At 36.1% G+C, this 25,000-nt stretch overlaps 4 protein-coding genes across 9 annotated transcripts; all 4 read right to left on the bottom strand.

Moving 5' to 3' along the window:
- Nucleotides 1-66: 66 nt before the first annotated feature.
- PEX6 (peroxin 6) lies at nucleotides 67-7,495 on the bottom strand. 5 transcript variants are annotated; one of them, XM_018128261.2, is made up of 16 exons: nucleotides 6,687-7,495; nucleotides 5,592-6,227; nucleotides 5,248-5,491; nucleotides 4,803-4,944; nucleotides 4,292-4,466; nucleotides 3,478-3,669; nucleotides 2,876-3,157; nucleotides 2,639-2,710; nucleotides 2,076-2,162; nucleotides 1,843-1,965; nucleotides 1,611-1,721; nucleotides 1,482-1,520; nucleotides 1,270-1,391; nucleotides 1,016-1,160; nucleotides 771-848; nucleotides 67-326 (listed from the first exon to the last, which is right to left on the bottom strand). In XM_018128261.2, the coding sequence occupies exons 1-16, from the start codon at nucleotides 6,942-6,944 to the stop codon at nucleotides 237-239; spliced, it is 2,796 nt and encodes a 931-aa protein (XP_017983750.2). In that variant the 5' UTR covers nucleotides 6,945-7,495; the 3' UTR covers nucleotides 67-236. The 5 variants fall into 5 exon arrangements, 3 of the variants coding, with proteins under 3 accessions (XP_017983750.2, XP_088662925.1, XP_017983752.2); XM_088806799.1 differs by lacking the exon at nucleotides 6,687-7,495 and having other exon boundaries at nucleotides 5,592-5,913; nucleotides 6,108-6,222; XM_018128263.2 differs by lacking the exon at nucleotides 1,843-1,965.
- Nucleotides 7,496-7,679: 184 nt separating this feature from the next.
- LOC18613496 (Mitochondrial transcription termination factor family protein) lies at nucleotides 7,680-9,218 on the bottom strand. The gene has a single exon (XM_007050759.3). The coding sequence runs from the start codon at nucleotides 9,087-9,089 to the stop codon at nucleotides 7,881-7,883; it is 1,209 nt and encodes a 402-aa protein (XP_007050821.3). The 5' UTR covers nucleotides 9,090-9,218; the 3' UTR covers nucleotides 7,680-7,880.
- A 981-nt stretch (nucleotides 9,219-10,199) lies between these two features.
- Nucleotides 10,200-16,451, bottom strand: LOC18613495 (catalytics). Of its 2 annotated transcripts, XM_007050757.3 has the most exons (15): nucleotides 16,045-16,448; nucleotides 15,783-15,855; nucleotides 15,647-15,668; nucleotides 15,461-15,539; nucleotides 15,270-15,302; nucleotides 14,839-14,987; nucleotides 14,446-14,602; nucleotides 13,711-13,951; nucleotides 13,225-13,466; nucleotides 12,262-12,525; nucleotides 12,057-12,167; nucleotides 11,244-11,468; nucleotides 10,947-11,150; nucleotides 10,661-10,837; nucleotides 10,200-10,578 (listed from the first exon to the last, which is right to left on the bottom strand). In XM_007050757.3, the coding sequence occupies exons 1-15, from the start codon at nucleotides 16,324-16,326 to the stop codon at nucleotides 10,375-10,377; spliced, it is 2,463 nt and encodes an 820-aa protein (XP_007050819.3). In that variant the 5' UTR covers nucleotides 16,327-16,448; the 3' UTR covers nucleotides 10,200-10,374. The 2 variants fall into 2 exon arrangements, with proteins under 2 accessions (XP_007050819.3, XP_017985462.2); XM_018129973.2 differs by having other exon boundaries at nucleotides 10,947-11,468; nucleotides 16,045-16,451.
- Nucleotides 16,452-16,979: 528 nt separating this feature from the next.
- APG3 (Peptide chain release factor 1) lies at nucleotides 16,980-22,577 on the bottom strand. Its single transcript, XM_007050755.3, has 15 exons — nucleotides 22,299-22,577; nucleotides 22,140-22,196; nucleotides 21,490-21,570; nucleotides 21,319-21,376; nucleotides 21,126-21,229; nucleotides 20,640-20,691; nucleotides 20,323-20,372; nucleotides 19,904-19,969; nucleotides 19,469-19,633; nucleotides 19,143-19,215; nucleotides 18,890-19,022; nucleotides 18,572-18,629; nucleotides 17,975-18,022; nucleotides 17,629-17,712; nucleotides 16,980-17,463 (listed from the first exon to the last, which is right to left on the bottom strand). The coding sequence occupies exons 1-15, from the start codon at nucleotides 22,446-22,448 to the stop codon at nucleotides 17,392-17,394; spliced, it is 1,251 nt and encodes a 416-aa protein (XP_007050817.2). The 5' UTR covers nucleotides 22,449-22,577; the 3' UTR covers nucleotides 16,980-17,391.
- Between the last annotated feature and the right edge of the window lie 2,423 nt (nucleotides 22,578-25,000).

Here is a 25,000-nt window from a genome sequence, read left to right as displayed (position 1 = left end):
ATAAAGAATTGTTGCAATGCGAAACATGGAATCTGAAATACTGTTAAGAAAATGAATGCTCCAATCTCTAGAATCAAGCATTTTATTTGAATATTCTACTGTGTAACATTGACAATGATACAAAATTTCAGCTTTGTATACAGTTTCATCTATCATAAAGATTGATCTAAACTATTGGCTTTTTTTCTTTTTAGCTTGTATTTTTGCAATACATACTTGTAGAATTGACCACAGATTCAGCTCGAAGACCCCTCAAACTGATCTCGAAGCATTTCATACTTCTTAAGCTCGGCCATGGAAAGGGATGGGGAAAGCTCTCCCAACACCTGCACCCAGTCAGTAATTAATATTTAGACATTTGACGCTTGTCCAAGGCAAGGAGTCTAAACAAGACATTCTCATAAAAACTATGAGAATTATTATTATTTTTCTGTAAATATCAAATTAAAATGCTGAAATGTCTGCAGAATCATGTAAATATGGCCATCCAGTAATTAGACTTTAAAACATGCTTTGAATCATTTGTGTTAAGGCAAGATTTGTGATTTAAAGTGCACTTTAGCTGCATCTTTCATCTTAGTAACTGAAACTTAGCAAGCAGTGATAACCATGAGGTTGCAGTTTGTGCTAATTTAATCACATCTCTTCATGGTTTATTCACCTCATTTCTTTATTAGCTTTCAGCTATTTAATTGCCATTCAAAATTCAAAATCTTATTCACACGTGTTTCTACCAAAGCTCTGCTTGTCAGCAAAGATGCACATCATACCTTCATAAAATCATCATATTGTACAACAATGGAGTCAGCTTGACCTGTGCAAGAAGAATCTGAATCTGAACTCAACACCTACACAAAAAAAACCAGTCTAAGCAATGAAGAGAACAGTTTGTTGGCAGTGCTTGTAGTATCTTGATACACGATAAGCTCAAATTCCTCAATGTACATTGCATTGACATTGAAGATATGACACTTTCACTGGGTTTCTTCAGTGAAAAGCGCTGATCTTGACTCACCTTGCGCTTTGCAGCATGAAACCAAGCATCTGCACATAAGGCATACATATCTGCACCAGTGAAGTTTGGGGGGCATCTCTTTGCAATTGAGTAAAGGGATACATCTTCGTGCAATCTAAACTTCCTTGTAAGTGCTTTGAGAACTCTGGACCAAGAATGGAATTTGGCATATAAAAGAACAAAAATCAAATTCAAAAGTAGGTATAACATACAAGCATGAATAGAAAAAAAAAGGGCCAAAGGTATAAACTAACCGCTCTCTGTAAGATGCATCAGAATTGACTCCAACATATAGCAGTTTGTCAAATCTGCCAGGCCTTAGAAGAGCTGGGTCAATAAGATCTGGTCTGTTGCTTGCTCCTATAATAAATAGGTCCTGGAAAACCGGCCAGAGGACTAGTTTCAATGCTATTTGGACAGAAAGCAGTGGAATATAGTATTTCTAGTAACAAGTAGCATAAACAACCTGTGTAGAATCATTAAGGCCATCAATCTCTGCAAGCATCTAGAAACAAAAGGAAACTGTCATGATTAGTAACAACAAGTGAAAGCAAAGAGAGCTGATCAAATAATGCCATAGCAATAATGTCATCACCTGAGAAACCACTCTGTCCATAACACCGCCAGAATCCCCAGAAGCACCACGAGCAGGAGCAAGAGAATCAAGTTCATCAAAGAAGATGACACATGGCCGCGCTGATCTAGCCTGCAAGACTTACAATATCACAACACTGGAGTTACAGCATAACATGCACTAAAAGCCTGTATGCAACCCAATTTACCAAGAAACGGAATTTTATACTCAAAACAAGTTTATTTTTGTTTACCTTCTGGAAAATGTCTCGAACATTCCTCTCTGACTCTCCTATGTACATGTTAATTAGTTCAGGCCCTTTTACACTAAGGAAATTTAAGGAACACTCAGTTGCTACAGCTTTTGCCAACAAAGTCTGACATTTAAAGCAACAATAAAAAAATAGGAAAAAGAAAAGTTATAGAAGGTATCTTAAAATAACAATTTGGAAGGTTGAGAATAATATTTTGATCCATCAGAACTTACTTTCCCTGTTCCAGGAGGACCATAGAGAAGAACACCAGAACGCTTGCGCAAGCCAGATGAAAACAAATCCTTATGCAGGAGAGGTAACTGCAGAGTTAAACAATAACATTGAGTAATTGAATTCAAGACTAGCAGGCTTCCAATTCCATAAAATATTAAGCAAAATGGACCACCCATATGCATAAACTGAATAGAAACCTGTTTGGAGACCAGATAATGTGCAATTGTAAAACCATTCTAAATATCTTTTCCTTAGCATTTGATCGATGGCTGACATACTCAATCATTGTCACCATTTAGCAAACATGTCATTTCATGTGTATTATGAGCAAAAATGTACCATGTTTTTCCTATAATCTTTATATTTTCAATTGACAAACATCCTATGATCACAAATAGCATTTTTGTCCCCCTAAGGGGAACGGAGGGATTAAAATTATTCAACAAATGGTATGCTTTTAAAATTCAAGGGACATTGGCCAAAAAACAAAAGCTCAAGACATATTTTAGATAAATATGATCTATAATTGGTAAAAAGTCATCAGAAATACAGGAAAACCTACCTGGACAGTGTCCAAAATTGATTTCTTCACATCCTCCAGCCCACCAACATCTTCCCATTTCACATTAGGAACCTGCAGCAAATAAATTGAGGTTTAAATCTGTCCTACAGTCAGCAATCTAAATAATTACTTCACTGCGAGTTCACCAAAATACTAAAATATGTAAAACATGAAGAATCTTTACTACAATTAGCAATTACATGACATTATGTTCTATATTTGCTTTGTACAAGTTACCTTTGGAGCACCTAATGCAGAGGCATTCCTCTTCTTCGATCGTTCCAATGCTTTTGCCAAGTCCTCTTTCCCCATAGTATAAGCTGCAGTATTGCTTGACGTACCCTGTACTGCTTTAACTCTAAGAGGACCATCTGATTGTGACAATTCTGCTTCGTCAGTTTGAAAATTGCTCCTGGGGACTAAGTTTGCACCAGCATCAGCAATTAAAGCATGCAAATCCCGAGGCATGAAGCCGGATGTCTGTCCTACTATGTCCTTCACAAATTCCTTTAAGCAAGTCTGCAAGGAATCACCTCAATTAAAAAAAATTACAAATGCTTTTAGCACATGTGGAGATTTTACTTATTCATTTATTCATTCCAAAAAACATATACAAGTTACAATTTATTTTTCCATATTCGATAAACTTAACAGGTTATGACATCCTTGTCAACCTTTATATAAAATTTGAACGTTGGGGTTCAGTGCTGGTGTAAATATGTTACACAATGAGGCATTCAAGACATTAACCTTTTACCCTGCTCAGGTTCAATTTATTCATAAAGAAATTCAGCCAAAGTTATAAAAAAAGGGAGATGGAATATGTTTTCTTTGCTTACATTAGAAAGGAGTTCAGCAACACCTTGCAGTGACTGGGACAACATTTCAGCCCTTTGTTCTTCAGTCAAGGGACCCATGCTTACTTCATGGGTGAAACAACGCCTAATAGCTGGTGCCAGACCTTCAGAACCATCAGCAGCTGCAACTAACATCACTTGATGCCTACCCACATTTCCAGTGTCCTTTACAGGCTGCATCAACAGCATACAAGTGATAAGCTTAAAGCATTATTGTTCTAAGTTCTGCAATGCATAGCTAGCAAAATTCTCAAAATCAATTTTCTGTTCCTTGATTTCAATTCCTGAATGCAAGTTCTGGCTAGATATAACAGATCTAAGTCGCACTCAGGAAGTGCATAAAGCATGCCTCATCAATCAAGATATAACAAATCATGAGAACACACAAACCTACAGGGGGGAATAACCTTCTCTTACAGGCTGCATCAACAGCATACAAGTGATAAGTTTAAAGCATTATTGTTCTAAGTTCCAGAATGAATAGCAAGCAAAATTCTCACAATCAATTTTCTGTTCCTAGATTTCAATTCCTCAATTCAAGTTCTGGCTAGATATAACAGATCTATGTGGCACTCAGGAAAGTGCATAAAGCACACCTCATCAATTAAGAAATGACAAATCAAGAGAGTACACAAACCTACAGGGGGGGATACTTTAAATAGACAGTGAAAAAAAAAATAAACATCTTATCAAATAAGAAATGACAAATCATAAGAACAAAAACCAATAGAAGATAATAAAAGCATGCCTGAAAATCTAATCAACTGAAAGATATTGCTATTTAGTTGGGTCTTACAAAATCACCATTTGATATGTCTTCAGCATAACCATCTTCATCTGGCTCAGTGAACTCTCTGATGACTGATGCAACTTCAGAGGAAAGCCCAATTTGATCACTTGGGGAACCTTCATGAGAGGCCAAATTCCGAAAAACATCAAAATGGCGAAGTAGAAGTATTGTTGGTGAGTATCTGCCACCAAATATATAAATAGAGAAGTTATTTTGCGTGATATGAGTCATCATAGAAGCATCAAGTTTGAAAGGAGTGATATTACTCTGTTACCTTAATTGAATAGTCAGAGAAGCTAACATATCATGAAATATTTCCAAAACTAAGATATTTATACATATGATGATAAAATGTTAGAGATGCAATATTACACATTCTGATATAGGACATTTATCACAAGGAGCCGCAATTGACACTTTCGTAAATTTTGAAAATATATGCATTTGATTTTCCATCTATAGGCAGCAGGATAACCATAGGCAATTGGGCATGTTCCCAAGAAGTCAGCTGCTTCACCTTTGCGCACTGTTGAAAGCTTGAGTCAATGCAGCAGAGGTTTTCTTCTCTGAAGATGCTGTCAGATTGTGGCAGCTATATTCAATTACATGTAGACCCAGTCTCTTAGCAACATATCTAACAACGGTCCTCTTCCCGCACCCTGCAATAAGCACTTGATCAGGACATAGCTACACTATACATTAACATGCATACAAAAGCTAAAAGCAATCCTCCTCTCTGCAATCAATCTTGTATTATAACTTATTGCCGTCACTAGGAAAACCAAGTTGCGTCATTCAAATTAGTAACAAGTTTGGCCAGCATAGTTTTAGCAGTTGCAAAGAGGAGGACCATAAAATTGTGTCATCAATCAAAGATTTCATTTTCCGATAATAAATATTTATGAACTAAGGAAGCAGTGCAGTTTAGAAGCCAGGAATGTATCAAACAGCATCAAGCACACCTGGGAGACCATGTAGTAAAACTGAAACTCTGAAGTTCAAGGAAAGTGGAGAGAGGCATAAAGGTGGTGTAAGAATGGATGCTAAAATCTTCACTGTGTCCCCTTGCAAAGGCACAAAACCTTTTGTTCCAGCAATCAACATATCAGGGGGAACAGCAGATGGAGCACTCCCTCCAAGAACTAGAGCAGTCTGAGTACGATTGACTCGAAGAACTGCTTCATCTGATGGCTCCATAGCAACAACCTGAAGACAAGAATTACCATCTGATGACAGCCTGGAACATTGTAACGTTCCTTGTGTGTATGGTTCCACTGGTTACATGTACACAAACTAAAACTATTACCTTGAAATAGATGATATTATTACTCCTGTTTTGCAATCTTGAACAGCAAGGAATGCAAATGAATGAATTGCAGTTCCAATTTAAGAAAATGCTGAAAACATCTCCCCCTGCTAAATATCTATCAACTTCAAAGTACTTGTGTAATGCTGAATCAATCATTTCTTGGCGATCTTCAGTTTCAATAGAAGAAATTCCTCTCAAAGATTCCAGGGAACTGCATTCTGGTATCTTAACAAAGGAAACCCTCAAATGTGATGCATATTTTGGCAGTCGACCCAAAGGTTCCAACCACAGACTGACAACAGAAGTATCAGTGCCTTCCCTGCCAGCCTTATCATCCACATCAGCTTCAAAGAGAGATGCTAAAGTCTCTTTCCCTTCATGGACAAGAGATCTCAAGCATGATATGTGCAGGTTAAGGTTAAAAGCTAATAAAGGAGATATATAGGCAACGTCACAGTCTAATAATACAGAGTCATTTTGAGGAAAACTGTACGCAGGAAACTTAAGCATTACATGTGGAGAATGGGATAGGAGTTCTTTGCTTTGAGATGTGTCGACATGGGCATTTGGAGGATCCAAAACAACAGCATGAGCAATTCTTTGTATCTTTGTCTCCACGTTTCTAACAATCACCTATAATTTTTAAGAAACACAAAAAGGGAAAAAAAAAAAAACTGAGGTCAGTCATTTTAACATTATTAAGCACATGATTTTTTTTTTTTGCAATGATCATCATCATCATCATTATTACATTAAAATTATTGTATATTAATTCCACTTTTTACTGATAATCATATCAATTTCAAGATTCAGACTTTGATTTTGAAGCAAGAGAAATCTTGAACGCAAATAAAAAATTGACATCATGCACCTTAATAATTTCTAAAAAAAAAGTCCAAATTTCATTTCTGTTTCAGTACAGCATTTTCGTAGCAAACAAACAGAGCTAAAAAAAAAAAGGTTTTGATGCATAGCCAGATAGGAATTACTAGTAAGCCTAAGCTACAAAGGCAGCAACTAGAATTAAGCTAAAAGCTCAGTTATTTTCTTTTCCCATATTTTCTAAGCAACCAAACAGAAACTTATACCCACCAGCGAGCCGGATACTATTGACAGTCTCTTCAACACAGAAGTAGAGAGCCCCACCAAAGCAGAATCGTCGAGAGAAGCTAACTTGGGATCAGAAATGTCGTTTTCGTCCTTCGAAAACCTAAGAATTCCCGCCTTTAAATGCAAGCCGTCAGCAGAAAGATTGGTTGGGCCGGTTTCATCGAGTCGCGCGGAACTCAGTACCGAGTGGACGAGAAATTTAGTGGAAGAGAGCACCAGCGGCTTCCTTCTTCCCACCATCCTAAAAACACCGGCAAAATCCCTAATTCGGATTTAATCATAGAAATGAGTAAGAGGGGAGAAATGGGGAAGTTAAGGAGACATGGTTGTCTAGTTCCAGTTCCAGAGTTGAAGTTGGATGAGACCGTGAAGTCTGAAGTACACAAATCGATGAAAGCCCCTTTCTTCGTAAGTTGGTCTCATTTCGTTGCAGAGGTTGACGCCATTATATAACGGTTTCAAATGTCAGCAATTCGGTTGGGCCGGGCTTTAACTTAAAGCTTGATACAAAGCATTAAAACTTTCAGGGCTTGTTTGGGCCTGTGACCCAGTACGGGGTGCCACAGAGCCACTCACTATGCCGCAAAATGGCGAAAATGCCGTACCTTCGTTCCTTTTCTCTCTGTGTCTCCCAAGGGGTTGCATTGCCCGAAACTCCAGCACCACCTTCTTTGAAAATGCTAGTATTTTTACATGTTGTTCATCTTTCTCCAAGGCTCTAGTTGCAACTTATCAGGGAGTAGAATTAGAATATGAAAATTTTCAAAACCTTCTACTTTTACTTGCCACATCCCTAGTAATGAATTTCTTCTTTTCTGAGGGAAGGTAAACTAATTGAGATCTTTCAATACATTAAAACTTATATCAGGTTCAAGAGTAAACTTCCTGGCATCGTCCTGCGTGACAGAAGCCAGAAAAATTCAAATAAACAAGCATCTAGGACAGCCATTTTGTTTACCTTACTGCAAAAATATCTGACAACAACAATAACCAATATATACATGAAAAGCAACTTATAATACACACCGCAAAATTCCATGCACTACTCCAGGTCCAGGCACTGTATACATGAAATGCAACTACCAGTGAGACTTAGGTGCCCAGAACCACCAATGCTTAGTTAATATAATGAGAATGAACTGATATTTACTAGCAATTGATAAGTGAAGATACACTTCATGCTCCCTCAAATTTGACCTTCCCTTGATACACACTCAACAAGTCAGGTACCTCCTCCTGATATTTGGTCACAAATCTCTCCAAGAAGCGCTTCTCAACAGGCAGCAATACAGTAGTTAAGCTGAAATCTTCTTTTATCAATCCCTTTGACAACAAAATCTGAAAAACTGAACACCTAGGGATTATTCTCCTCTCCAAGCTGAAAAACAAGACCACAGGGCATTGAGCTATCATTCGTGATGGCCACCCCATCTTATTAACAAAATAATCCATACTCTTCATGATTTTCTTCTCTGACAACATCATAGAATGAGGGTGCTTCTTAAATGCTGTAAGAATATCATCCTTAGACCAACCCCATCTCTTGTAAACCTCAAAACACTTTTCCCATATTGACTTATTGCCCTTCCCTGAAAGGGCATGCACCGCTAACACAAACATAGATTTCCGTGGCTCAAACCCAATTTCTTTAACCTCTCTCACAATTCCACAAAAGTCTTCATGCTTTTGCATCACAGCCTCAGGGAAATGAGTCAACAACAGAGCAACACACTTTTGGGGCACACCTAATTCTCTCAAAAAAGCAACATTGGGCATAAGATTCTTTGAAGGATCTTCTAGGAAAATCCACGTAGTGCGCTTTAAAGCGGAAACAATTTTCTCATTGGATAGCAAGACACTCTTCAGAAAATCATAAGAAGGTATAATCTGGTTCTCCAAGCTTCTTGTCAAAAGGGTTGGGTCTGACGAAAGAGTCCTTGCAAGGTCACAACTTGACAGCCCTATAGACTGAAAAAACTCAAGCTTTGGCAAAAGGATATTCTCAGGATTAGCTAAAAGAAGCACAGGGCGCTTCCTGATGAGATTTGAGATCTGGATTTTGGAGAACCCGTAGTTTTCTAAAAGGGCTAAAACCAAGTCAGGTCTTTCTGGAGACTGAAACCGTACCTTTTGGGAAGCTGAAATGGCAGACTCCGAGGACAGCCCACATGAGTTTATAAGATAAGTAATAGTGAAAGAGTGTTGCTTGGTAGTGGTTTTGGAGGTGATGGGTTTAACGGAAGCCTCGTTTTGAAGAGAGACGAGTGTAGGCTTGAGCTCAGCTAGGGGGCTTTTGAGTTGGGTTGGCTTTTTCGCAATGAGTAGTACAGAAGGGATTGAAAGATAGTTCAGTCTCACGGTCTGAAAATTTTGGTGTGCTGCCATTGTAGAGTTTGAGTGGACGGTGAAGGATGAAGATGACGATAACGATCAGTATCTTTGGACATTCCAGAAACAAACCATTTGCGACAACTCTCTTCCCACCTTCGCAGTGGGCTTCAACTTTGGACCATGGAATGCCCAAATTATGTATTATTTTATTAATATATTTAAAAAGTTTAACTTAAATAAAACACATTAACTCTCTAATTGGTTTGTGAAGTTTAAAATTTTCCACTTTACCTTGAACATTTATAATGATAATATTTATTATAAATTAAAAATTATCTTTCAGTCTCAGTATGTTCTTTATTGTTTTTTCCTGATAAAATACATTTATTTACAATATTTATAATCACAAACATCGATACAATATTATAAGTGTTTGTATAACTAGCCAAAGCCAACAGCCCAATTAATAGATCCATCTTTTTTATGAGAGAAAATTAAACTAAGGGTCAAATCTTATGATTTCTTCGACTTTTAATTATGATTACATACGAATTTATTAATTTTTAAAACAAATACTCAACCATAAAAGAATATTTTCATTAGATACATAAGTCTCTTTGTTAGTCAACTGTCAATATTTTCGTTAATTTGATAAGATGATAATATTTTCGGATAAATTTATTCTTTATTAATTTTAAAAATTATTATTATATAAACTGTGTTTTTTTTTATAAATTTTTTCTTTTTTTCAAAAAAAAATTCGATCTAGTGCTCCTTCCAAGAGGAGCTCGAGATTTAGAATGTGCAGCCAAATCTCATGCTCCCTTAGGGAGATCCAATCACATTTGGCATTTCATGATCAAATTCGGCCGTGAAGTAATCGTAAGTGTAAAACAACACCATCAATCCACTTAAAAGAAAAAAAAATGAAAAAGAAAAAATTTAAATATTTTATATTTAGATATTAACACCGTTACACATTTAAGATTAAGTTTTTATTTTGAAAATTAATAAACTCAAATATAATTACGTATCAAAAGTTGATAAAAGTATGTGTATTTTATTTTATTTTTTTAACTAGACTACAGTACGGAATTCCTAAAAGGTCTAAACCCTCGGCACAGACGAGATTTTATGCAGAAAGTTCTTACTAGAAAAGAGAGAAGCAGAAAACAGAATGTAATATTACTATGAAAAAAGTATTCTATGAAACCGTTTCTTCTGTTACAATTATTCATTCACTCGAGACGGTGTACTACAAGTGAACCTGCCATTCTGTATGTTGCAAGTTTTGATCACAGTATTAAGACAGAAGCTTTCAGAGAAGCTTCTGATTGACTCATACAACCGAGGTGGTCTTCTTCGAGAGCAGATCTTCTAGGGATTTAGAGCTGCTTGCTGGGGGGCTGCAGGTGAAATTTTGGCATACAAGAGCAACCACCTTGTCAGCGGCAAAATTTTGTCTTGCCATGAGGGCAACCTTGCTATTATTCGCTTCCCAAAATTCCATCTCTCCTGTGTTGGTTGGATCTATGGGAATTACCTGCCACGTATGGAATGAGACCAAGGTCAGAGTAGATAACTTACTACAAGATCGAGAAAAGGTATTTAAGTATTGTATTTACTGTTTTGTTGGGATCATATGAGGCATGAGCAGCAGCAAGCATGTTTTCAAACTCTACTGAAGACTTATGGCCAACCAATACAACTTGCTTCCTGGAAGAAACACACAGCATATCGGCTGCACAACACATCAGCGGCACTGCCATTGCCATATCCTTCAATCTTGTCTCAAAAACAGCCTGCAAAACATAGACACAGTCCCAAAATCAAGCCACAATTTATAAAAGCAAGCTTAAGTCGAGGAAAATCAATCAATCAATCAATCAATCTCAATGAAGTAAGACAGACCAGAAGATGCCCTGCGTTCTCCCTGTAACGATCAGATTTACTGCCAGAAACCATGGAGGCCAATCTCACGAGATTGATTGCAGAGACTGAGTTTCCTGATGGTTCTGCTCCATCATGATCTTCCTTTACACGGAGAAGAACTGAAGGATCTTCTCCTGGTGTGTTAAAATAGGCTCCACCTTCTCTATCAAGGAATAATTCATCCTGGACCACAAAAAGTGAAAAGTAAGCTAGAAGAATATTGGGGAGGAAAATAGTAGAAGAATCTATGGAAATTGGACCATCTATAACACTGGCCTGCATATCCTGCAGTTCAGTTGCCCAAACTAGCCAATCAGTACTACCACCACACTCATAAAGATCCAGCAACCCTGAAATTAAGAAAGCATAATCATCTAAAAACCCAGGTGCCTTGGATGGGCCATTCCTAAAGCTATGCTGAAGCCTGTGTGTTTGCTCATTGTACAGATGTCTTCTAATAAAATTTGCTGCCTTCTCTGCAACTTCCAAGTACTCCATAGGCTGGAATTATCAAATTAGCAAAATTAATATTCAAAAAAGAATTACCCAGCAAAAAGATATAATAATAAAAAATGAATAGCAAGAAAATACAGCCCCTGCTGTCAACGTTACTCATGGAGTTTGAAAATCATTGAAAATGTAATTAGATTCCTGGGATCTTCATGTCCCAATCAAGAGCTGGAGATAACTTTTTGGCTAAGCATTTGAGCCATAACCAAGCTCCAGCATCAGATGAACTCACTAATCACTAAGATAATACAAATAGAATCTAATATTTAGTGACAGTAGACAAAATTTTTAAAATGCATATTGTCCCAGAGAACTAGCTCAACAACCACTTAAATGCAGTTTTATTAGCATGTTTGCTGCAAAAGGTCTTACATGCATAGTTTACTACAAACAAAATCAACCGCATTTATTTTCCTACTGCTATAGATTTGATTCGGTAAATGGCATGATGCATCTGAGCTGGGACGTGAACTAAACAAAATAAGCATGGTTGAACCATTACCATGATGCTAAGCTCAACCGCTACTAATTCAAGTATGACAATTCAACTCACTTCTCTGAGTGAAAGTAAAATCTTACATCACAGCCAACTACAGGAAAGTTGACACACATGCCCTGTGATTCACCTTTGAGGATTTTAGATCCTCTTGCAAAAGCTGAAATTGCAAGTCCATTCCATGATACAATCACCTAGCAAGCAAATAATGTAAGTGTGCATGACCGGTAAGAAAAAAGGTAATAGATGAGTCACCTAACATTATTTCACAATTTATCAGAAAAATACCTTATCATCCAAATGTGGCCTGGGTCGTTTTGACCTTACATCAAAAAGCTTCTTTCTGCTTTCACCTAGAATATCAAGATACTCCTGGATTGGCATATCAAGTTTTGATGCCAGTGCTGAAGAATCATTCCTTTCAATGAGCACATTCTTCCCTTTGAATTCATTGTGTGGGTCACTCATTCTAGAAAGATCACAGTTTCCCGAGGGCTTCACGTAGTAGTGTTCCCTAAAAAGACTAGCATGCTTTCCAAGAATGTCATCAATCTTAAACAAGAAAGATCAACAATATTGTTCAGAAATTTAGGATAAAGAGGGGGAAAATTTTCAAACATTTGATAATAGAAAAGAATATACATTACCCAATGCTAACCGCTATGGCTAATCACAAACACATGCACAGCTTGCATACACAGCTCAACTGAGAAAACTATTTAGTAGATGCAGAAAGGGTTATTTGACATTGTCCAACAACAAGAATGACCATCTTTTATTCAACCATGAAGTTTGAAATTAGAGTAAAATGAACTTACCCATGTAAACAACAATTTAATTGTTTCTGAGCATGTATGCTTAAAGCAGATAGGTGAGAGATGAAGTGGGAGGTGTTAGACCGGCAGATAGAAACAATGATGCAGCATACACCTAGAACCTCTTCAATTAAGATATGAAAAATACAATAAAAGGCACGGTCATTCTAACCAGCCGAAGAGAAATAGGTAAAAAACAAACATTCAAAATAATTCAAAACCAAATTCTCATCATACTGAGACAAGAATCATGCTGAATAAATAAATTATTTTTCCACTATTTAACCGAAGCACAGGAATGCTAATGTTAAAATCCTAATCATATTGAGACAAGAATCATTGCTGAATAAAATCTTATTTCTCCCACTATAACTTAAGCACAAGAACTCTAATCTAATGAATTATGTGTGCACAATCAAAATTGATGGAAAAGAACCTCTTTGCTTGTCCATATGTAGAAGGCTCCCTCCTTTTTCTTGGTTTCACCTTCAAATTCAGCACTATCAGCATCCTCTGCTGAAAAAATTTCACCTTCTGACCCAATCATATCCCTCCTCAAATAATCAAGGATATCACGGGAGACAAATGAATAGAATACATCTTTAGTGATGGAAAAAGCATCCAAGTAAACATTGACAAGTTGCCCTTGGTCATACAGCATTTTCTCAAAATGAGGAACTGCAAGAAAGGATAACAGTTACAATGATGTCCATCATAACAAAAGAAGAAACAAAAAAATTTACTATTAAAAAAAGTTGCTGGAACAATTATACACCATAAAAAAAGTAAGAACAAAAATAGATGATGTGGTAATTATGAATAGTAGACTATGAAATAGAGATAAATATGTAGCAATCATGTTAATATATTTTCGTTATTTGGAAGTCAAAAAGGAAAAGACAAAGAAAAAAGAGAAACTGACCATGCCAGAATTCATCCACACTATATCTGTGAAAACCGCCTCCAACGTGGTCGTGAATACCCCCTCTTGCCATACATTCCAAGCTAAAGAAAACCATTTTCTGACTTTCCTTTGCACCTCCTGGTTTTCCACTTTCCTCTAATTTTTTGGAATGATAGAGCATCAATTGAATCTCAACTGGTCTAGGAAACTTAGGAGCAGATCCAAACCCTCCAAGCCTTGAATCATAGCTTCTAGACAGCTGAAAAGAAATGCAGTAAGACACTCCAGAAAAGTAAAATATTGATCTATATGGTACATTATTGATGGTCAGGAAAGAATAACAGTTTCATACCCATCAAGTCACAAGATTAAATTCCCTTGCAAACAGGACATATAAAACTGAGATAACTACACTGAAGTTTCATCTTCATCAACATGAAAAATTGAGTTTTTTTTTTTTTTTTTTTTGAAGATGGCTAAAAACAAGTTCCTCATCAACAAATGTGTACTTATACATAAAAAACTTTTTAATCTTTTTCGTCCTATCAGATGAGTGTAAATGCTGCAAATGGTACAGTAAAGTGCTTACTCCATTTTTATACAAACAAAGTTTGTAGAAAAAGATAAGGTGACTCAGACAATTACCAGATCAATAAAAATCAACTATTAAGTTATACCAACACTACTAATTTTGATTGAGCTATGTGTGTTCCTGAATAGGCCATGTCATGTTCTCAAAAGATAGAAGCATACCTGCTCGGCACATAAGCGTAGTGCGTTTTGAGGGAGCCCATCTGGCAATTGATTTGAACCTGCGCTAGTTGACAATGCTTCTGATAGCTGTTCAATAGCAAAGGCTCCACTCTTAACAAGCATGTCTCTTTTATTATCCCAAGCATCCTTCACCTTTCTGAAACAGTCGAAGGAAAGGGAAGGAGAGGGGAGGAATACAATGAGCAAAGCAGAAAAATAACATACATTATTGAAACACTATGAAATTGAGAGGGAAAGTTTAAACTCAAATTTTAGCACTACCACCTAGAAGGGTCACCAACCACTGCTTACAACCCAACCGAAAAGGAAGTAGTAAAGAAGATAGAAACAAAAAAAAAAAAGTTTGTGTTTCAGGAAGAAAATATTGCTAACCTTAAAATGGTCTTAAATCCAGGTCTTCCATACTTATCCTCAGGAGGAAAGTAAGTTCCACCCATTAAGGGTTTTAAATCAGGTGAAAGGAAGACGGATAGTGGCCAACCTCCACCAGCATACAGGGCCTGCACATATGTCATGTAGACCTAGAAAAATGAAATTATTTTGTTAGCATGATATATATTAAGCATTGGATGATAATCTGACAAATGTTCATGATCAACATTTAGCTTATTACCAGTTGTCAAGCAATACAAATCATATATAACATCCTAACTGTAGTATAAGCATATAAGTGCCTCTCTGGTACATTGCATCTCTTCTTTCTTACAAGGGCATTCATTTGTGTTAAACTATGTAGTCACTAATCACAAACAAACAGACCTACTGTGCAAAAGAGCTAAATAATTCCTTTAGATCACATTTACCTTGTCAACATCTGGCCTTTCTTCTCGATCCACCTGTAGCAGGGGCATGGTAGAAATTAAAATAGTATGGGAGATCATATGCTTTAGAAGCCCTTTTGGTCAGTTCATGACTTACCAATGCAGAATTGGACATTAGATATTCAAAAAGATGTACAAAGTACAAAAAGAAAACTAACTAAATTCACACTCACCTTAATACTCACAAACCAATCGTTCAACAACTTTGCTACCTCTTCATTTTCAAAAGACTCCACCTCCATAACATGACACCTTCACAAATGATTTAAAAACGATTCCGTGAGTCATAATTTCACTATTTACATTAAATGACAAAGTAGTCCAGATGTCAATTTGCACAAACGAGTAAAGACTTTTACCAGTGGCAAGTACTGTATCCAACTTCAAATAGAAGACCGGCATCAAGTACACGACCAAATAACCAAAATTAGTAAGATATTGGTAATGATAAAACTGCAAATTATCCAAAGGACACTATGTATGAAAAGATTCTACTTGATAAGAAAATTGGCACGTCTTTTTTTCTTGCTTCTGCGAAGGCTTCTTCGCTCCAAGGATACCAATCAACCTTCAAATTAAACCAACATATAAATAACATAAGAAAGTGAAATCTAGAACAAAGCCGTGATTTATTGAAATGATATTTATTTATTTTGCTAAATTTTATAAAATCAAACAAAAACTAAAATCTGCTGAGCTGGAATGTTAAAAATCTCATTAGTCGCATATCCCAAAATAAATGAATTGATAGAATTACAGGGTTATGAGCATGTTGAAGAAGATAAGGACTATGCTCAGTTGCGAGACGATTAGTGTAGTTATGTGAGTGTGAACTTGAAGTCGTGGTCCCTTCAGCCATGGCAAGGACCTTGAAGGCGTGAATGGGTCGAGGGAAAACGCTCGAGAAAGGCCAAGAAAGTGAAGGACAGTGAGCGTAGGTATATGGGAATTTTCTTGGTAATGAAGAGAATCTATTATGGCGCGAAAAGAAAGCAGGAGGAGGAGAAGAAGAAGAAAAGAGAAGCAGAGTTTTAAGCATAGATTATGGAGAAAAAGAGCACAAAAAACCGAAAAAGAAGGAGGATCTTTATAGGGAGTAGGGGAGGTTGAGGTTGCGGTGGGGAAGCGGAAGACACAGAAGGGCAACGATTTTGGAGGAAGTGACATATGGTGACGAGAAGGATGTGACATGTGGAAATCTCAGTGCTGGACGGGGTTTCAGGTGTGACAACTGCCCACGCGTCCAGCAAGTCTCCCAGTGGATAAACTTGCGCTGAACGCTTTCTTCTACGTAGCGGATGTTAATAATAACAATAAGCTTATAATAATAATGCAACCTCTTGGATTGGTCCTTATGCAAAGCACTTTTTCATAACAAAAATTCCAATTTAACCAAAAAAAAGTTAAACGAGTCGTAGGGTAGGACCGAGCTCCACAAGTTCGGTGGGGAATAGTACAACTCTATTTGTTAATCCTATATTTACTACAAAAAAAATTCACATCAAATTCATCATCATACAAAGTAAAACTATAAAGATTAGATTAATGTGTCATCTAAGAATTAGTCTAAACTTTAAAATCCCCTTTTTGGACAGCACATCAGCTCCGAAGTACCTGCCTATTAACTGGCCAATACTAGATGGGTTTAGCCCATCTCCCCACTGCATCAGTTAATACTTGCGATCTCAGAAATGCGAAATCTAGTCTATTTGTCATTTCGAGGGTACAACTGGACAACAACCATGTTAAATGGGTGCTCCTTGAACTATTGGATCTACGGGCATTGAGTGTATAGGATTACAATTACAATAAAATTCATTCCAGCGTCTAAATTTTACAAATGAAAATGGTTTGCCTTTCGATCTATCAAGATTAAACTATTGGTAAACCCGGTCATTGCATTTTTATATGTGAAGTTGCCCTTATATTTGGACGATTTTCAGCCACCTAAGTGAAAGCATTGGTATGTAGTGCAAGTGACCTCCATGTACTTTCACCAGCTGACTCTTTGTTGATGGGTAATTTCTTGACTTCTTCAAAGTTTACGCCATTTCTTGCCTTACATCCAAATACTCCAAATGCACAAATCACAGAATGCTGCAGTTTAGCTGGGTGTTGCAGTGACAGACTCGGCAAGCTCTTCCAAGAGTTCCTTCTGTTCCATAGCAGTACAAGCCTGCAAAAGGCAAGAATTAGCAGTGCAATTTCAATCATTCTTGAACGGAAGTAATGGAACCTTATTCTACTAATTTTCTAGTTTATCCAGAAACAAGTTTATTACAAAATATTGGGAACAAAAAGAGAAGGACTATGGAAACAGAAATGGAGATAAAAATAGTACCTGAACTGCATTCTCGATATCACCTTCAAGAAATGACATAAGCTCAAAGTTCATCTTTAACCGATGGTCAGTAACCCTATTGTCCTGATAAATGGTAGCATAATATTCGTAAGTTTTCACAAGTGACATAATACTAATGTCTTGTACTAAGCCATTGGATTCTAACTAAGGCAACAAAACTAACCACTAGTCATATGAGCAATTATATGTGCGTCTGTGTGTGTGTGAATTCTTTTTTCAAATTGCGTAAATTTAGCTCAAATGTTCATATATGGTTTTAATAAGGTGAAAATGTGGTATCAAGTGAGCTAAAAGCAACTTAGCAAAAGCAATGTTGTAGCCAGACCTTATAATTGTAGGTTCGAATCTTTTCAGCACGAGCACCAGTACCAACCTACATATAAACATACATACATAAGGCACTTCAATCCACTCCCTGACATTTAATACCCAATAAACAATCATAGAAAAGTAAATTCCATTTTAAAGAAAGCAATTACACAAAATCAACTCAATTTTCCTATGCATAGAAGTTTATCACTCAAAGAATATCCTGATATTTAGAGAGAGAATATGAAACTACAAACAAGTAAAGGCAAAACAATGACCAGCAAAGGATGTTGCTAACATACATAAGTGAGCATGATGTCCATATACATGGAAGACTTTCAAAACATTCCCCTAGGTTCTCTTAAGAAAACAATAATTGCAGTGTTTAGTTGTATGTGTTAGCTACTGCCTATAACCTAAAAGTTAATGATGACGATGATAATCCCACCAACAATTGAAAATTGCCAAGTTGCTGTCCAACAGTTATAATGTACATGCAAAATAAGAAGGGAGGGAATGGGGGCAATTTGAAGCTGACATCAAAAACCATTCTAATTAGCTCCCATGAAACTGCAAACTCGTGTAACAAGCATCAACAAAAACCAGTACATACCTGTGATTTTCGTTGACTCCTTATCTGCTCTTGCTGCTCCCTTACTTTTATTTCATACCTGTAAGGATGACATGGATCATAAGGAATGGACCAAAGAGGAAGATACAAGCAAATTTTGAGAGAAAAGAAACCCAGGATGCTGACTACTTATCTCAGGTAACAATTTATAATTATTGAGTAAAATAAATAGTACTGTACACAACAAAAGCACCTCATAAGAAATTTCATTTTTCTCCAAAATATTTTTAAGAATAAAAGTAAAGTAAACGTAATATGAATATTTAGAAAATAGCAGTAGATGGTTAAGTTGAGCCTCACAATTTTGCTCGTAGTAGCTGAAGAGCACGATTCTTGTTCTGAAGTTGGGTCCTTTCTTCAGTACAAAAGATGCGGATCCCTGTTGGTTTGTGGAAGAGATCAACTGCTGTCTCGACCTTGTTGACATTCTGGCCTGCATGATAACTGTGTATAAGAAAATCTTCACCAACACATGGGAGAAAGCAAGGGAGACAACATGAAGAGCTGCAAATTTTCTTGATCATGATACAATCCATATTCTGTGAATATATACCTCCAGCGCCACCAGATCTTGCAGTTGTAAGTTCAATGTCTTTTGGATCAATTTCCACCTCAACTTCATCGGCCTAACCCAAGATTCATCTTAATCACAAGTGAGTTCAAATGAAAAAAAAAAAAAGTTGTGATGAAATATATAGAACACAGCAGCTAAGATTCAATGTAACATTACAATATTAAACAAATGCAGGCAAATAATAACCCTTCAATAGGCTTAACTAATAAACATTTATCCCTTGACTCGAAACAACATGGAAATGACATCTCTCACAAACAAGATGTCTCAAGGCAAACATGATTCAGGTCTGAAATGTAAACTACCTCAGGCATGATGGCTACAGTTGCAGTAGAAGTGTGTACACGGCCCTGTGCTTCTGTCTGAGGAACACGTTGAACCCGGTGAACACCTGATTCATATTTCAATTTGCTGTAGACCCGATTCCCTTTGACCTCTATCACACAGGTTTTGAATCCTCCCTTTTCAGCCTTGAAAATATAAGACATCTCTGACAGTCATATTGAGAACAATAGGCTGGATATTTCTGCTGGTCTTTGAAAATTATAAGTAGTGACGCTAGAAAAATTTATACACAAAATTTTAACTAAAAATTGTTGGCAATAAGTACCAAAGGTCATGTTAACCACTAGTCATGGTTTAATAGAATGAGTTGCTAATGACACCCATAGTATTTTAGTAAGAAATTATTTTTTAAAAATGTAAACTTAATATTATTGTAATAAGACGTATAGTAATACCTCAGAGTATGAAACTAGGGTGGATTTCCAAGAGTTCCGCTCACTGTACTTTTGATACATCCTGACCTGGGTATTTAGAAAAAGGATATTGAAGGTCCATTAAGATGTGTTTAAAAGCAAGGTTAGCCCATTTCTATTCAACAATATAGCAGAAAATTGGTCAAGAAACAAGTAAAATATCTCATGTAGCCTAGTTCCATGAAGCTGGTGATGCTGACAATAAGCAGATACAGAAAAATAAATGGTTTCCTGTTTCAAGGCCATGAATTTTTTCTACATATTTTAACTGTAAAATTTTCTTTCCACTTCTTTGCCATATAAATAATAACTGTATTTAGACTGCCTTACATCATTCAAAACAATGATAAGGCATGATTCCAAGCCATAAATTTGAAAGGATAAAAGAAACATGTACCTACAAGATCACCGGCCCATAGTCCAGCCTCATCACCGCCAGTACCTGCCCTCACTGGAAAATGGACAAGCATAGTTCAGATGATGCATCTATAACTATTATTTGTATCACATGGGATGCTCAACTTGACCATTGCTTAAGTAGATGGAACCATCCACCCAAGAGGAATGAAAATCGTGCCTATTTCTGCGCATGAATATTGCTCACAATGCAGCACAAAAGTGACAGATAGGTATTGCTAAAGCCTGAATGTTGTGCACCCTACAAATTTGGTTACTCAAATATCTTCTCAACAAGATTAAGAAAGATTGTAATAATTACCTTCAAGCATTATATTCCTCGCATCAAGAGGATCACTTGGAAGCAGCAGCACCTGTCAAAACAGAAAGTAACTTGTAGTTTGAGAAACAATTTATGAGGAGCAAAAAGCAAAGATAACATGAGCAGCAAAAACAGGACATATTCAACCAAGAAAAGATGAATGATAATTAGAAATTAGAACGACAAAAAGCACAGGGTGATTCCTCTACAAGGCCCGATAAGGGTTAATGCTCATCAATGAACAATATTATATAAAATATATCCAATCAGAAATAGTTTAAGTATAAATCAAATCCAAATTGTTGAAAACCAAAATAGTCAGTGAAACATTTTTACAATGCAAAAAGAAATAATCGAAACTACTAATCATGCACTTGACCAAGCAGACAATACACACAACTTATTTAATGGGAAAATGGCTCCAAAATATTGAAAATAATTATAGAGATGCAACTCAGGTATAGCGCAAAAGTTTTTGCCAAAAACCTTAAGCTTCTCCTCAAGTTCTTTCAATTGACTGGATAAAGAGTTGATTTCAGATGCTATCATCTCAGCCATATCTTCATCAGTGCCCTCCTCTTCTGATAAAGCTGCCAAAAATTACAAAGAAGAAAGAGGATGTTGAATAACTTTTATCTTACAGTAAAAAATTTTTTAAAAAGATAAATGTAAGAAAAACCTTTGGTCTCTTCTAACTGCTTCTCACAATCCTTAAATCTCCTAAATGTTGATACAACCTATCCATCAAGAAAATAGAACACAAAATCTATTTCAATGAAAACTCTAATTACCTATGTCAGAGATTGAGTACAATAGTCAGCATAAGAGGAAGCAAGATGAAATTCAGTACCTCATCAAGTTCTGCCATAGATTGTGCCAGTTTTTGGTATTCAATGTGATTTGAGACAACATCTGGATCAGCAAGCCTAACCTACAGTATCATTGTTTCAAGAAACACAAAACTTACTTAAACAACTGCATGAAGTGACTACATAAGGGCACAGAAACAACATTTCCATGCCTAAGGTGGAGAAACCATAGATAGGTAGTTTTACTCCTCTGCCATACAGAAACACAACCGTTCCCATACTTGTGCCTACAAATATCAGAAACAGTAGATGCCTAAAATGAAAAACTTCCTAAAGAGGTAGCAACTTTTATGCTTTATGATAAGGTTAGAAGACAGACCTTCTATGTTAGTCCACAATGGCTGGAATAAATTTGCATTTATGAGAATAGGTGAGACTATAGGCGAATTGGGATTTCCTCTTTTCTTTTTTCAGCAAATTTTATGTTTCCTTATTACTGGATTAGTGGCTAAATGACTAACTTCCATTAAGCATTTTACATTCTCTGCCAAGCAAGCCAACAAAAACCATGCGGAAAACATTTTAAAAATTATAATAAATCTAACACGCTTGGAAATCAATAAATCCAATCCTAATTTTGATATCAAAAACTAGGTAATCATAAGATAGACCAAAAATTTAAAAATCGTACCGATAATTCCTTCCACGTCTTCTCTGCAGATTCCAGTTTGGTTATCAAATATGGCTCCTGTAAAAATCAACCCAAAAGAAAATCAGCAAAAATTTTACTTCTGCCATATCTCTGCCAATATTTTTCTCTTCAAAAAAGACGAAGTTCCTGTCAACGCACCGCTATGCAAACGATTCTCGGAGCTCTAAATGTAAGCCAAGGTCTGGCCACCACCAAACCTCTAGACTGAGGAGCAAGACGGTGTCTCATTGGGAAGTGGTTGAAGCTAGTAAACATTCGAGCTGTGGAGCTCATCGCAAGGCCGTTCATTGCTGCGGTCGCAGCTAATACTTCTGAGAGAGAAATTTGTTTGAATAAATGACGGATAAAATGTGAAGTGAGCGACAAAGGTTGGAGGGCGGGACCGAGCGGCTAAGGAAAAGACACGGTGGCTCAGCGGAACTATCCCAACTGATAACGTTCCACGCCTGTTTGCTTTTTGGCAAGTTAAGGGGCGCGTTTGGAAATCTCTCCTACTCTACTCCCACAGCAGATAACGAATTCCTGTACCAGTTAGAATTATACTCTGCATTATGTCATTCATGTTTTTAGATATAATACGCCAAAAAAATTTTAAATTATTTAAAAATTTTTAAATAAATATTATTTTTCTATTACATTTAATTAAATCTTTATTTTAGACTAAAATAAGTTCTTACGACTAACTTAACTAATTATCATTAGTCATAATATTACTTATCATTTTATGTGATGATTTTGATTAATAATAATTAATTAACTATTAATAATAAAACTAATTTTACTAAAAATAAAAAGATATAGTACTTGAAAAAGCTCTTGAATTATGTAAATATTTAAATAAGTTATTGTTTCTATTGTATTCAATTAAACTCTTGTACTTTTATTTGAGGTTAAATAAATTTTTATAAATAATAGTTGACTAATTGTCATTATTCAAAATGTCGTTTATCATTTTATATTCATATAACATTGATATCAAAAGTAAAAAATATTATATAATCATATTATCGTGTCACATCAACATGTTACGTTATCATTCATTATAACATGTCAATATATCACATTAATAACATGTGACATAAAATGATAAGTTATATTTTTACTAAGTAAACTATTAGTTATATGTGCTTATTTGACTCAAAATAAAAATATAAAAATATAATTAAATATAATAAAATAATAAAAATTTATTTAAATTTTTTTCGAATAATTAAAATTTTTTTTTTTAGATATTAGAAGCTTTTAACTTATCTTTATTTGCTAATCAGAGGTGGAGCTTGCAAATGAAAGAAAATACTTTGGCTTATAAGATGCTTAAGGCTAGATACTTCCCACAAAATGATTTTATGGAAGCTCCAATTGGGACTAATCCAAGCTACTTGTGGAGAAGCTTAAGAGAAGGCCATCACGTTCTTAAAAGGGGTTTAATTTGGAGGATTGGAGATGGTAAAAATATAAGTGTGAGAAGAGATTGCTGGATATCGTATAAGTCTCCTAGGCCGGTCATGATATGTGATGATGCAATAGATGACTCGATGCGTGTGATTTAATGGATGAAGGCTTAATGAGTTGGAATGAAGACAAAGTAAGGAGCGTTTTCCTTCCATATGAATGCAGTTTAATCCTATCAATACCTGCGTTTTCCTTCCAGATGAATGCAGTTTAATCCTATCAATACCTCTTAGTATTCGAAGACTTGTGGATAGGTAAATATGGTCTGGTAATAAACAGGGGGTATACAATGTTAAATCGGGTTATAATTTAATTTGTTTTTCCATTATGAACACGGATGGAGGTAGCTCAGCAAGCACTGTATCGGATTTATGGAAGAGGTTACGGTGTTTAAGGATTCCCAGAAAATTGACTATATTTGTGTGGAGAGTAGTGCATGGTAATCTTCCTACATGTGGAGCACTAAATCAGAGGAAAATATGTGTCGAGTTAGATTGCCCCTTTTGTGGTGAAGACTTGGAGACTGGGTATCATTGCTTGTGTTGCTGCCTCTTTGCAAGAGCAGGATGACATCAAGGTGTGGTTTCAGGCAGGTGTTGCTACTTTAGTGGATTGGTTGCAACATCTGTGCAATATATTGGAAGAGACTGGGTTTGAGAACTTTGTGGGAGTTTTATGGGCCATATGAAAGGCGCGAAATTTGCTGATTTTAAAAGTCAAAGGCTGAATCTTGTGCAGGTAGTACAGATGGGATGCAATATGATCAGGCAATACAGAAATGCTAACGTAGGAAGTGACTGTGGGATCTCCTTGAAATTGGATAGGAAAGTCTTTTGGTGTCGACCACGCACTTGCAAACTAAATGTGGATGCAGCGATATTCACGGATGATAGTGTAAAAAGGGTTGGTGCAGGTTTATAGTTCGGAACTCAAATGCTGAACTATCTCTTGTAGGTGTGAGCAAATTTTTATATGATGCTAGCATTGAGGAAACTGAATTAAGGGCGTTAGCCTAGGCTTTAATATGCACTGTTATAAGGAAAAGTTGGAGATTACTGAAATTGAAATGAATTGTCAAAGTGTAGCGGGTTGGGTTAAAAGTAAAACATTCTTTGGTGCACTCGGAAATATTGTGGAGGATTGTGTCCTTCTAATCAGTGTCGGCTCAAGGGTAAAACCATCAAAACGGTAGCTTTAGATCTTAAATTTTTAGTAAGCCTTCTAATTTTATAATAATAATAATATAATTAATTATATTAAAAATATATAAAAATTAAGATAATTATTAAAATATTTACCTATCTCTGAGGACTAATAAATATTTATTTTATCTCCTTTTTATATCTTTATTTATTATCAACTATTGAGCCCATTTTTTATATAAAAGT

The sequence above is a fragment of the Theobroma cacao genome, chromosome 1 (assembly GCF_053813885.1).
Source record: "Theobroma cacao isolate CCN51 chromosome 1, ASM5381388v1, whole genome shotgun sequence".
Taxonomy (NCBI): domain Eukaryota; kingdom Viridiplantae; phylum Streptophyta; class Magnoliopsida; order Malvales; family Malvaceae; genus Theobroma; species Theobroma cacao.
This window is presented reverse-complemented; position numbering and strand designations above follow the sequence as displayed.

Excerpts from the sequence above, each read along its gene's own strand:
- PEX6 (XM_018128261.2), bottom strand. The coding sequence starts at position 6,944 with ATGGTGGGAAGAAGGAAGCCGCTGGTGCTCTCTTCCACTAAATTTCTC. Across the intron at positions 3,158-3,477 it reads TTGCTGAACTCCTTTCTAAT|ACTTGCTTAAAGGAATTTGT; the intron begins GTAAGCAAAGAA and ends GATTCCTTGCAG. Across the intron at positions 1,722-1,842 it reads TTCGAGACATTTTCCAGAAG|GCTAGATCAGCGCGGCCATG; the intron begins GTAAACAAAAAT and ends TAAGTCTTGCAG.
- LOC18613496 (XM_007050759.3), bottom strand. The coding sequence starts at position 9,089 with ATGGCAGCACACCAAAATTTTCAGACCGTGAGACTGAACTATCTTTCA.
- LOC18613495 (XM_018129973.2), bottom strand. The coding sequence starts at position 16,326 with ATGCTTAAAACTCTGCTTCTCTTTTCTTCTTCTTCTCCTCCTCCTGCT. Across the intron at positions 10,838-10,946 it reads AGAACGCAGGGCATCTTCTG|GCTGTTTTTGAGACAAGATT; the intron begins GTCTGTCTTACT and ends TATGTTTTGCAG. Across the intron at positions 10,579-10,660 it reads CATATGATCCCAACAAAACA|GTAATTCCCATAGATCCAAC; the intron begins GTAAATACAATA and ends CATACGTGGCAG.
- APG3 (XM_007050755.3), bottom strand. The coding sequence starts at position 22,448 with ATGAACGGCCTTGCGATGAGCTCCACAGCTCGAATGTTTACTAGCTTC. Across the intron at positions 20,373-20,639 it reads GAGGAATATAATGCTTGAAG|TGAGGGCAGGTACTGGCGGT; the intron begins GTAATTATTACA and ends TCCATTTTCCAG. Across the intron at positions 19,216-19,468 it reads CTGTAGCCATCATGCCTGAG|GCCGATGAAGTTGAGGTGGA; the intron begins GTAGTTTACATT and ends ATCTTGGGTTAG.